This window comes from Coregonus lavaretus, assembly GCF_964263955.1.
Source record: "Coregonus lavaretus genome assembly, chromosome: 28".
Lineage (NCBI taxonomy): Eukaryota > Metazoa > Chordata > Actinopteri > Salmoniformes > Salmonidae > Coregonus > Coregonus lavaretus.
Genome location: NC_140015.1, coordinates 3,267,958 through 3,281,944, shown reverse-complemented (window position 1 = coordinate 3,281,944; position 13,987 = coordinate 3,267,958). Strand labels below are relative to the sequence as shown.

General features: G+C 46.4%; 1 protein-coding gene across 1 annotated transcript in view; it reads right to left on the bottom strand.

Annotated features, from left to right (window-relative positions):
* doc2a (double C2-like domains, alpha) overlaps positions 1 to 13,987 on the bottom strand; it is a gene marked incomplete at both ends in the record, with an annotated part of 48,456 nt that overhangs the window by 27,056 nt on the left and 7,413 nt on the right. The window contains 2 exons of the mRNA XM_084144920.1: positions 479 to 538; positions 701 to 827. Coding sequence (XP_084001046.1) covers positions 479 to 538; positions 701 to 827 — 187 coding nt within the window. The remainder of the gene's footprint in view (positions 1 to 478; positions 539 to 700; positions 828 to 13,987) is intronic.

The window sequence follows — 13,987 nt, the reverse complement described above, 5'->3', positions numbered from 1 at the left end:
AAATCTTTCTGATTGAGAGGGGGTCAAATACTTTTCTCTCATTAAAATGCAAATCAATTTATAACATTTTTGACATGCGTTTTCTGGATTTTTTTGTTGTTATTCTGTCTCACTGTTCAAATAAGAGAGAGAGAGAGAGAGAAAGACAGAGAAAGACAAAGAGAGAGAGAGGAGAGAGAGACAAAGAGAGAGAGACAGAGAGACAGAGACAGAGAGACAGAGAGACAGAGAGAGAGAGAGAGAGAGAGAGAGAGAGAGAGAGAGAGAGAGAGAGAGAGAGAGAGAGAGAGAGAGAGAGAGAGACAAAGAGAGAGAGGGACAAAGAGAGAGAGAGGTAGACAAGGAGAGGGGGAGAGATATGGAGACAGAGAGAGGGAGGAAGAAAGAGGGCGGGGGAAAGACTGACAGAGAAAGAGAGAGAGGGAGGGGGCGAGAGTGAGGAGGGAGAGACAGAGGGAGGAAGGAAAGGGGAACGCACCTCTCTTAAGTAGCAGGAGATTCCTCGGAGTGCTGTCCCCATGGTGGTTGGAGAGGGTGGCTGGGGAAAGAGAGAGGGAAGACAGAGGAAGAATGTGAGCTTATTTCTTCTTTGTGCATCTCTGCCTCATAGGGTTAGCTCATCTGCTAACTCAAAGGATTGCAGTTGAAAGAAGTGTGTGTGGGTGCGTGTGTGCATGCATGTGTGTGTCGGGTCTCGTACTGGGGGTGGGTGTTCCAGACAGGTGTTGAAGTGTTTGGTCTGGTCTGGCTTGACGCGCTTCAGGGGAACACGAGACTCCCCGATGAACTCATTATGAGTCAACTTATCCTCATCACACACTGACAACCTGCAACAGGGAGAAATATATTGGCCTTTATTGGCCCAATAGTTACATACTTAAAAGCACAAACTTTACTTAATTTTAATGGACCTAGATAGTTAGAGCCCCCCTCCTCGTCCACTGTACATAGAACCCCCCGATGCCCCACACCCCTACAAAGTCCTCCAGACTGTTCACCAGCCCCTATATACATGCTCCAGTGTGAGCGGAGCCTACACTAGCCTCAGCAGCAAGGCTATGGGGTCCTTACACCCTGTATCTCATGTGTCCTGGTCTTCCACACTGCCATTTTTGCCTGCCGTAACAGGTAGTTTACTAGGCAGTCCTTTCGCCTGTTGGCTACACTATACCTAGGCCCTCCAACGCATAGGTCCAGAGTCAGAGTCAGCCCCAACCCTAGGCCTATACACCACCCACCCAGGAGAGAACACAACCCTACCAGCCTGGAACAAGAAACAAAACAGATGCTGTCTCCTCCCCACAGAACAGATAACCTCTCCCCACTGATGGATCAAGGTGTGACACCTATCTGTTGAGAGAGAGAGAGAGAGACAGAGAGAGAGAGAGACATAGACATAGACAGAGACAGAGACAGAGACAGAGAGAAGAGAGAGAGAGAGAGAGAGAGAGAGAGAGAGAGAGAGAGAGAGAGGACAGAGAGAGACAGAGAGAGGGACAGAGAGAGGGACAGAGAGAGAAAGAGGGACAGAGAGGGACAGAGAGAGAGAGAGAGAGAGAGAGAGAGAGAGAGAGAGAGAGAGAGAGAGATAGAGGGACAGAGAGAGAGAGAGAGAGAGAGAGAGAGAGAGAGAGAGAGAGAGAGAGAGAGAGAGAGACAGAGAGAGGGACAGAGAGAGGGACAGAGAGAGAGAGAGAGAGAGACAGAGGGACAGAGAGAGAGAGAGAGAGCGAAGAGAGAGAGAGAGAGAGAGAGAGAGAAGAGAGGAGAGAGAGAGAGGACAGAGAGAGAGAGAGAGAGATGAGAGAGAGAGAGAGAGAAGAGAGAGAGAGAGGGAGAGAGAGAGGAGAGAGAGAGAGAGAGAGAGAGAGAGAGAGAGAGAGAGAGAGAGAGAGAGAGAGAGAGAGGAGAGGAGGGAGGAGAGAGAGAGAGAGACAAGAGAGAGAGAGGGACAGCGGGACAGAGGGACAGAGAGAGACAGAGAGAGAGAGACAGAGGGACAGAGAGAGAGAGACAGGGACAGAGAGAGAGAGAGGGACAGAGAGAGACAGAGAGAGAGAGAGAGGGAGAGAGAGAGAGAGCTCAAAGACATTGCTCCTGCATTTTTAACAAAATATATAGATTTAGAGTTAGATAAAGTAGGATTTTTTGGCAGGGACATATACAGGAGGCTACCCTCCACAACATAACCTTCATTCCAAACCAAAACTCCAAACCTACAACCTGATTTTGGACGGAATTACCTGGAAAGTTTTCTACTACCAAGGATTACTATTCTCAAACTATACAGCAAATGCTCTGGCAAACAAACAGAAACCTGAAAACACCATCCAACCTGGAACTGAGTGAGTAATGTTTAGTATGAAGCTATTTTTCGCTTTCAAAAACCAAGAAGAAAAATACATTACAATGATATATTTTATTTTATAAGGACTGAATGCTAAGGCTACCAAGCTTAAGCTTACGTGACAAAGAGATACAATTTCAATTAGCACTGACGTGTGAAGTGAGAGGTGTCAAAGCCCCTGAGCCCAACAATGGCAGGAGAGTCATACAGTCTACCCCAACCAAATTGAGAGGCCTTAGAAGCACTCCCCCACTGTTCAGAGGTCATTAAAATACAGTACCCTCTGAATGTAAAAAACGACAAGACACGAAAAGAGTACAAATTGAAACTTCTTTTGGGGAAGCAGGAGACACTTTTTGCTGATTTGTATAAAAATGGGAACATAAGCAACCTTATCTTCCACACAGACCATCCCCTGGCATGGCACAGTGCTATACTAGCACACTACCCCTCTGTTAAGAGGGGGGGGTGTTAGCGACGGGTGGAAACTCAGGATACTGGACAACGAGGACTCTGAGTCGTCTAATATTAATCTCTATAAATCTGGAACCGTTTTGGTTCAAGGCAACACCAAACAGTTCCAGCTGGACTTTCACCTAATCAAAGAAATAGCTCAGCAGGAGAAGCTCTCCCTTGAGAAAGATACCCCTACCCCGAGTGGGTCAGACCAGACCTCTTCATTAAATAACCCCACAGAGCAACCCCAAGCAGAAAGTCAACTTCCCAGCACAGAGTACTACTTCCTCATTGAAATGAAGGATAAATTCACCCAGCTGGAGGTAAGGCAGGTGGAGCTGGAACAGCAGGTGTACACACTCCAGTCAGCACAGACCCAGACAACAGTCCAGCACAACAACACCCCCTTAACTAGACCTGGAGAGCTGCAGGTAGAGAGAGACATGTCTGCACTCTGGAATGTGGTGAGACAACATCAACAGGAGAAAGAGCAGGAGCAGGAGAAGAACAGAGCACTAGAGGAGAGGATCAGAGTGCTGGAGGAGAAGGTGAGAACGATGACGGGTGACATAGAACAACCCATTAGAGAGCTGGCCACCCCCGCAGAGAAGACAGCAGAACAGCCCACCTCAGATCCTGGCCAAAGTCTTGACACCGCAGCAGAACAGTACACCCTAGACCCTGACCATAGCCTCGACATCACACACAGACAAACAAATGAAGAACCCCAAGCCAAGGGGATCCCAACCCCTCTGAGCAACCCCCCAGTCAGACACCCTGATAGCCCTCATGACGACCCCCCCACACCCACTGAGGACATACACAAGCCACAGATTGTACTCCTTATGGACTCAAACGGGAAATACATACAAGAAAATAAACTTTTTCCAAAACACACAGTGTCTAAACTCTGGTGTCCAAACACCCAGCGCGCCCTAGACCTTCTGTCTGAGGACCGACTAGGATCACCCAGCCACATAATAATACACACAGGCACATACGACCTGAGAACACAGCAGGAAAGGGTGGCCACATCACTCAAGGGAGTGATAGAAAAAGCTTCTTCTACTTTCCCCAACGCACAAGTGGTTATCTCAACCCTATTACCACGAAAAGACTTCCACCCTGCTACCATACAGCGGGTAAACGCAAATATTTCCCGTGACTATGCATCAAAACCAAATGTCTACCTGGCCCACCACTCCACCCTGGACGTGAACAGCCTTTATGACCAGGTCCACCTATATAAGGCAGCAGTGCCCACCTTCGCCCGGACCCTAAAGGATATCGCCCTCAACCGCAGACACAACACCTCACACAGGAGCAACAGATCAACAGACACCCCGCCCAGACCAGCGAGACACCCTCCCAGACCTGCGGGACCCCCCCCAGGACCTACACAGAGAGGACCCCCGCAGAGAGGACCTACATCCAGACCACAGCACCATCAACCACATCTACACCCCCACCCCCACCAATTAACTCCCCCCCAAGTCAACCATGCCCACACCCCATTTAGGCCCCCTCAGATCAGACCTATGCCCCTCCTACCCACCCCAAGCCCCCCACTCCCACAATGAGGGCCTCAACATGAAAGTCACACATACGCCCAGGCCGTGAGCAGGCAAACAGGCCCAACACCCACTCTTACACTAGCCCAAGCCAATGGCATGTACCAGATGCTCAGCAGGCTCTGCTCACAATTACTGGCCTGAGGCCAAACCACACAACCAACAACATTAGACACTTTATGGAACACAAAGCCTTCACTATTTCATCCTGGAATATCCAAGGCCTGAGGTCATCTGCCTTTGGCCTAAAGAGCAGGAATCTGGACTTCACCAAAGAAATCGGAAATACAGACATTGTCATCCTACAAGAAACATGGTATAGAGGAGACGGACCCACTGGTTGCCCTCTAGGTTACAGAGAGCTGGTAGTCCCATCCACCAAACTACCAGGTGTGAAACAGGGAAGGGACTCAGGGGGTATGCTAATTTGATATAGAGCAGACCTAACTCACTCTATTAAATTAATCAAAACAGGAACATTTTACATTTGGTTAGAAATTCAAAAGGAAATTATCTCAACTGAGAAAAATGTCCTACTGTGTGCTACCTATATCCCCCCACTAGAATCCCCATACTTTAATGAAGACAGTTTCTCCATCCTGGAGGGGGAAATCAATAATTTCCAGACCCAGGGACATGTACTAGTCTGTGGCGACCTAAATGCCAGAACTGGACAAGAACCTGACACCCTCAGCACACAGGGGGACAAACACCTACCTGGAGGTGACAGCATTCCCTCCCCCATATGCCCCCCTAGGCACAACTACGACAACATAACAAACAAAAATGGGTCACGACTCCTGCAGCTCTGTCGCACACTGGGTATGTACATAGTCAATGGTAGGCTTCGAGGGGACTCCTATGGTAGGTACACCTATAGCTCATCTCTTGGCAGTAGTACTGTAGACTACTTTATCACTGACCTCAACCCAGAGTCTCTCAGAGCGTTCACAGTCAGCCCACTGACACCCCTATCAGACCACAGCAAAATCACAGTCTACTTGAACAGAGCAATACTCAATCATGAGGCATCAAAGCCAAAGGAACTGAATAATATTAAGAAATGCTATAGATGGAAGGAAAGTAGTGTTGAAACCTACCAAAAAACAATTAGGAAACAACAAATTCAATCCATTCTAGACAACTTCCTGGACAAAACGTTCCACTGTAATAGTGAAGGTGTAAACTTGGCAGTAGAAAACCTAAACAGTATATTTGACCTCTCAGCTTCCCTATCAAATCTAAAAATATCTAACAGAAAACCAAAGAAAAGTAATAACAGTGATACATGGTTTGATGAAGAATGCAAAAACCTAAGAAAGAAATTGAGAAACCTATCCAACCAAAAACATAGAGACCCAGAAAACCTGAGCCTACGCCTTCACTATGGTGAATCACTAAAACAATACAGAAATACACTACGGAAAAAGAAGGAACAGCATGTCAGAAATCAGCTCAATGTAATTGAAGAATCCATAGACTCTAACCACTTCTGGGAAAATTGGAAAACACTAAACAAACAACAACACGAAGAGCTATCTATCCAAAACGGAGATGTATGGGTAAACCACTTCTCCAATCTTTTTGGCCCTATAACAGAGAACAAACAGCAAAAAAATATACATGATCAAATGCAAATCTTAGAATCAACTATTAAAGACTACCAGAACCCACTGGATTCTCCAATTACATTGAATGAACTACAGGACAAAATACAAACCCTCCAACCCAAAAAGTCCTGTGGTGTTGATGGTATCCTCAATGAAATGATAAAATATACAGACCACAAATTTCAATTAGCTATACTTAAACTCTTTAACAACATCCTTGGCTCTGGCATCTTCCCCAATATCTGGAACCAAGGACTGATCACCCCAATCCACAAAAGTGGAGACAAATTTGACCCCAATAACTACCGTGGGATATGCGTTAACAGCAACCTTGGGAAAATCCTCTGCATTATCATTAACAGCAGACTAGTTCATTTCCTCAGTGAAAACAATGTACTGAGCAAATGTCAAATTGGTTTTTTACCAAATTACCGTACGACAGACCACGTATTCATCCTGCACACCCTAATTGACAAACAAACAAAGCAAAATAAAGGCAAAGTCTTCTCATGCTTTGTTGATTTCAAAAAAGCTTTTGACTCAATTTGGCATGAGGGTCTGCTATACAAATTGATGGAAAGTGGGGTTGGGGGAAAAACATACGACATTATAAAATCCATGTACACAAACAACAAGTGTGCGGTTAAAATTGGCAAAAAACACACACATTTCTTTCCACAGGGCCGTGGGGTGAGACAGGGATGCAGTTTAAGCCCCACCCTCTTCAACATATATATCAATGAATTGGCGAGGGCACTAGAACAGTCTGCAGCACCCGGCCTCACCCTACTAGAATCTGAAATCAAATGTCTTCTGTTTGCTGATGATCTGGTGCTTCTGTCACCAACCAAGGAGGGCCTACAGCAGCACCTAGATCTTCTGCACAGATTCTGTCAGACCTGGGCCCTGACAGTAAATCTCAGTAAGACAAAAATAATGGTGTTCCAAAAAGGTCCAGTTGCCAGGACCACAAATACAAATTCCATCTAGACACCGTTGCCCTAGAGCACACAAAAAACTATACATACCTCGGCCTAAACATCAGCGCCACAGGTAACTTCCACAAAGCTGTGAACGATCTGAGAGACAAGGCAAGAAGGGCCTTCTATGCCATCAAAAGGAACATAAAATTTGACATACCAATTAGGATCTGGCAAAAAATACTTGAATCAGTTATAGAACCCATTGCCCTTTATGGTTCTGAGGTCTGGGGTCCGCTCACCAACCAAGAATTCACAAAATGGGACAAACACCAAATTGAGACTCTGCATGCAGAATTCTGCAAAAACATCCTCCGTGTACAACGTAAAACACCAAATAATGCATGCAGAGCAGAATTAGGCCAATACCCGCTAATTATCAAAATCCAGAAAAGAGACGTTAAATTCTATAACCACTTAAAAGGAAGCGATTCCCAAACCTTCCATAACAAAGCCATCACCTACAGAGAGATGAACTTGGAGAAGAGTCCCCTAAGTAAGCTTGTCCTGGGGCTCTGTTCACAAACACAAACAGACCCCACACAGCCCCAGGACAACAACAACAACAACACAACTAGACCCAACCAAATCATGAGAAAACAAAAAGAGAATTACTTGACACATTGGAAAGAACAAACAAAAAAACAGAGCAAACTAGAATGCTATTTGGCCCTAAACAGAGAGTACACAGTGGCAGAATACTTGACCACTGTGACTGACCCAAACTTAAGGAAAGCTTTGACTATGTACAGACTCAGTGAGCATAGCCTTGCTATTGAGAAAGGCCGCCGTAGGCAGACCTGGCTCTCAAGAGAAGACAGGCTATGTGCACACTGCCCACAAAATGAGGTGGAAACTGAGCTGCACTTCCTAACCTCCTGCCAAATGTATGACCATATTAGAGACACATATTTCACTCAGATTACAGCGATCCACAAAGAATTCGAAAACAAACCCAATTTTGATAAACTCCCTTATCTACTGGGTGAAAAACCACAGTGTGCCATCACAGCTGCAAGATTTGTGACCTGTTGCCACAAGAAAAGGGAAACCAGTGAAGAACAAACACCATTGTAAATACAACACATATTTATGTTTATTTATTTTCCCATTTGTACTTTAACTATTTACACATTGTTAAAACACTGTATATATACATAATATGACATTTGAAATGTCTTTATTCTTTTGAAACTTCTGAGTGTAATGTTTACTGTTAATATTTATTGTTTATTTCACTTTTGTTTACTATCTACTTCCCTTGCTTTGGCAATGTTAACACACGTTTCCCATGCCAATAAAGCCCTTAAATTGAAATTGAATTGAGAGAGAGAGAGAGAGAGAGAGAGAGAGAGAGAGAGAGAGAGAGAGAGAGAGTACATTTGGTTAGAAATTCAAAAGGAAATTATCTCAACTGAGAAAAATGTCCTCCTGTGTGCTACCTATATCCCCCCACTAGAATCCCCATACTTTAATGAAGACAGTTTCTCCATCCTGGAGGGGGAAATCAATAATTTCCAGACCCAGGGACATGTACTAGTCTGTGGCGACCTAAATGCCAGAACTGGACAAGAACCTGACACCCTCAGCACACAGGGGGACAAACACCTACCTGGTGACAGCATTCCCTCCCCCATATGCCCCCCTAGGCACAACTACGACAACATAACCAACAAAAATGGGTCACGACTCCTGCAGCTCTGTCGCACACTGGGTATGTACATAGTCAATGGAAGGCTTCGAGGGGACTCCTATGGTAGGTACACCTATAGCTCATCTCTTGGCAGTAGTACTGTAGACTACTTTATCACTGACCTCAACCCAGAGTCTCTCAGAGCGTTCACAGTCAGCCCACTGACACCCCTATCAGACCACAGCAAAATCACAGTCTACTTGAACAGAGCAATACTCAATCATGAGGCATCAAAGCCAAAAGAACTGAATAATATTAAGAAATGCTATAGATGGAAGGAAAGTAGTGTTGAAACCTACCAAAAAACAATTAGGAAACAACAAATTCAATCCATTCTAGACAACTTCCTGGACAAAACGTTCCACTGTAATAGTGAAGGTGTAAACTTGGCAGTAGAAAACCTAAACAGTATATTTGACCTCTCAGCTTCCCTATCAAATCTAAAAATCTCTAACAGAAAACCAAAGAAAAGTAATAACAGTGATAAATGGTTTGATGAAGAATGCAAAAACCTAAGAAAGAAATTGAGAAACCTATCCAACCAAAAACATAGAGACCCAGAAAACCTGAGCCTACGCCTTCACTATGGTGAATCACTAAAACAATACAGAAATACACTACGGAAAAAGAAGGAACAGCATGTCAGAAATCAGCTCAATGTAATTGAAGAATCCATAGACTCTAACCACTTCTGGGAAAATTGGAAAACACTAAACAAACAACAACACGAAGAGCTATCTATCCAAAACGGAGATGTATGGGTAAACCACTTCTCCAATCTTTTTGACCCTATAACAGAGAACAAACAGCAAAAAAATATACATGATCAAATGCAAATCTTAGAATCAACTATTAAAGACTACCAGAACCCACTGGATTCTCCAATTACATTGAATGAACTACAGGATAAATACAAACCCTCCAACCCAAAAAGTCCTGTGGTGTTGATGGTATCCTCAATGAAATAATAAAATATACAGACCACAAATTTCAATTAGCTATACTTAAACTCTTTAACATCATCCTTAGCTCTGGCATCTTCCCCAACATCTGGAACCAAGGACTGATCATCCCAATCCACAAAAGTGGAGACAAATTTGACCCCAATAACTACCGTGGGATATGCGTCAACAGCAACCTGTCACGCCCTGGCTCTGGGGACTATGTTATGTTGAGCCAGGGTGTGTAAGTCTATGTTTAATTTTCTATGTTGGTCTGAGTGACTCCCAATCAGAGGCAACGAGTGTCAGCTGGGTGTCTCTGATTGGGAGCCATATTTAACTGTTTGTCTTGCACTTTGTGTTGGGTGGTTTCTTGTTCTCATTTTGGTTTGTGTATGTAACCAGAGACATCACGTTTTCGTCAGTTATTTTGATCAGTCTAATAAATAATACTATGTTCACTTTCAACGCTGCGCCTTGGTCCTCCTCATTAGACGATCGTGACAGAAGAAACCACCATAACCAGACCAAGCAGCGTGTTCAGGAGCCATCGCTGGCAGATCTCCGTGGCAACCTCGACTGGATCAAGCAGCGGGACGAGGAGAGAGGATGGACGTGGGAGGAGATGATTGCGAGTCTGGCAAGAGGGAGAGAGGCCTGGGCCACGGGGAGGAGAGACCCCCAGGAAATTTTTAGGGGGGGGCTCACAACGTCGGGGCAGCAGGTGTACGGGTTAGAGCGGTGCAAAGCGTTGGCAGAGAAGGCCGCCAGGTTAGGGGGGCCACTGGGCACAGAGGAGAGGGAAAGTGTGGAGGCACGGCGAGAGGTACTGGGGTGTGTTACCAGTCCGGTCCGGCCCGTTCCTGATCCCTGCGTGGGGCCAATGGTGTGTGTCCCCAGTACGGTCCGGCCTGTTCCTGCCATTCCCACCAAGTCAGTGGTGCGCGTCGTCAGCCCAGCCCGGCCTGTTCCTGCCATTCCCACCAAGTCAGTGGTGCGCGTCGTCAGCCCGGCCCGGCCTGTTCCTGCCATTCCCACCAAGTCAGTGGTGCGCGTCGTCAGCCCAGCCCGGCCTGTTCCTGCCATTCCCACCAAGTCAGTGGTGTGCGTCGACAGCCCAGCCCGGCCTGTCCCTGCTCCACGCACAAAGCCTACGGTGTGCGTCGCCAGCCCAGCCCGGTCTATTCCTGCTCCCCGCACCAAACCTACGGTGTGCGTCGACAGCCCAGCCCGGCCCATTCCTGCTCTCCGCACCAAGTCTGTGGTGCGCGTCGCCAGCCCAGTCCGGCCCATCCAAGCTTCCCGCACCAAGCCAGTGGTGTGCGTCGTCAGTCCGGCACGGCCCGTGCCTGCTCTCCGCACCAAGTCTATGGTGCGTTTCGTCAGCCCTGTCCGGCCCGTTCCTGCTCTCCGCACCAAGTCTGTGGTGCGCGTCGCCAGCCCAGTCCGGCCCATCCAAGCTTCCCGCACCAAGCCAGTGGTGTGCGTCGTCAGTCCGGCACGGCCCGTGCCTGCTCTCCGCACCAAGTCTATGGTGCGTTTCGTCAGCCCTGTCCGGCCCGTTCCTGCTCTCCGCACCAAGTCTGTGGTGCGCGTCGCCAGCCCGGTCCGGCCCGTCCAAGCTCCCCGCACCGGGTCAGTGGTGCGCGTCGTCAGCCCGGTCCGGCTCATTCCTGCTCCCCGCACCAAGTCAGGGGTGCGCTTCGTCAGCCCGGTCCGGCCTGTTCCTCCTCCACGCAGCAAGCCAGGGGTGTGCGTCGTCAGTCCAGCACAACCCGTGCCTGGGTCATGTCCGGAGCCGGATCCGCCGCCGAGGTGGAGTGCCCACCCGGTCCCTCCCCTGTTGTGGTTGTTTGGCGCGGCCGGAGTCCGCGCCTTTGGGGGGGGGGGGGGGGTACTGTCACGCCCTGGCTCTGGGGACTATGTTATGTTGAGCCAGGGTGTGTAAGTCTATGTTTAATTTTCTATGTTGGTCTGAGTGACTCCCAATCAGAGGCAACGAGTGTCAGCTGGGTGTCTCTGATTGGGAGCCATATTTAACTGTTTGTCTTGCACTTTGTGTTGGGTGGTTTCTTGTTCTCATTTTGGTTTGTGTATGTAACCAGAGACATCACGTTTTCGTCAGTTATTTTGATCAGTCTAATAAATAATACTATGTTCACTTTCAACGCTGCGCCTTGGTCCTCCTCATTAGACGATTGTGACACAACCTTGGGAAAATCCTCTGCATTATCATTAACAGCAGACTAGTTCATTTCCTCAGTGAAAACAATGTACTGAGCAAATGTCAAATTGGCTTTTTACCAAATTACCGTACGACAGACCACGTATTCACCCTGCACACACTAATTGACAAACAAACAAACCAAAACAAAGGCAAAGTCTTCTCATGCTTTGTTGATTTCAAAAAAGCTTTTGACTCAATTTGGCATGAGGGTCTGCTATACAAATTGATGGAAAGTGGGGTTGGGGGAAAAACATACGACATTATAAAATCCATGTACACAAACAACAAGTGTGCGGTTAAAATTGGCAAAAAACACACACATTTCTTTCCACAGGGCCGTTGGGTGAGACAGGGATGCAGTTTAAGCCCCACCCTCTTCAACATATATATCAACGAATTGGCGAGGGCACTAGAACAGTCTGCAGCACCCGGCCTCACCCTACTAGAATCTGAAGTCAAATGTCTTCTGTTTGCTGACGATCTGGTGCTTCTGTCACCAACCAAGGAGGGCCTACAGCAGCACCTAGATCTTCTGCACAGATTCTGTCAGACCTGGGCCCTGACAGTAAATCTCAGTAAGACAAAAATAATGGTGTTCCAAAGAAGGTCCAGTTGCCAGGACCACAAATACAAATTCCATCTAGACACCGTTGCCCTAGAGCACACAAAAAACTATACATACCTCGGCCTAAACATCAGCGCCACAGGTAACTTCCACAAAGCTGTGAACGATCTGAGAGACAAGGCAAGAAGGGCCTTCTATGCCATCAAAAGGAACATAAAATTTGACATACCAATTAGGATCTGGCTAAAAATACTTGAATCAGTTATAGAACCCATTGCCCTTTATGGTTCTGAGGTCTGGGGTCCGCTCACCAACCAAGAATTCACAAAATGGGACAAACACCAAATTGAGACTCTGCATGCAGAATTCTGCAAAAACATCCTCCGTGTACAACGTAAAACACCAAATAATGCATGCAGAGCAGAATTAGGCCAATACCCGCTAATGATCAAAATCCAGAAAAGAGCCGTTAAATTCTATAACCACTTAAAAGGAAGCGATTCCCAAACCTTCCATAACAAAGCCATCACCTACAGAGAGATGAACTTGGAGAAGAGTCCCCTAAGTAAGCTTGTCCTGGGGCTCTGTTCACAAACACAAACAGACCCCACACAGCCCCAGGACAACAACAACAACAACACAACTAGACCCAACCAAATCATGAGAAAACAAAAAGAGAATTACTTGACACATTGGAAAGAACAAACAAAAAAACAGAGCAAACTAGAATGCTATTTGGCCCTAAACAGAGAGTACACAGTGGCAGAATACTTGACCACTGTGACTGACCCAAACTTAAGGAAAGCTTTGACTATGTACAGACTCAGTGAGCATAGCCTTGCTATTGAGAAAGACCGCCGTAGGCAGACCTGGCTCTCAAGAGAAGACAGGCTATGTGCACACTGCCCACAAAATGAGGTGGAAACTGAGCTGCACTTCCTAACCTCCTGCCAAATGTATGACCATATTAGAGACACATATTTCACTCAGATTACAGCGATCCACAAAGAATTCGAAAACAAACCCAATTTTGATAAACTCCCTTATCTACTGGGTGAAAAACCACAGTGTGCCATCACAGCTGCAAGATTTGTGACCTGTTGCCACAAGAAAAGGGCAACCAGTGAAGAACAAACACCATTGTAAATACAACCCATATTTATGTTTATTTATTTTCCCATTTGTACTTTAACTATTTGTACATTGTTACAACACTGTATATATACATAATATGACATTTGAAATGTCTTTATTCTTTTGAAACTTCTGAGTGTAATGTTTACTGTTAATATTTATTGTTTATTTCACTTTTGTTTACTATCTACTTCACTTGCTTTGGCAATGTTAACACACGTTTCCCATGCCAATAAAGCCCTTAAATTGAATTGAAATTGAATTGAGAGAGAGAGAGAGGGACAGAGAGAGAGAGAGAGGGACAGAGGGACAGAGAGAGAGGGACAGAGAGAGAGAGAGAGAGAGAGAGAGAGAGAGAGAGAGAGAGAGAGAGAGAGAGAGAGAGAGAGAGGGACAGAGGGACAGAGAGAGAGGGACAGAGAGAGAGAGAGAGAGAGAGAGAGAGACAGAGAGAGAGAGAGAA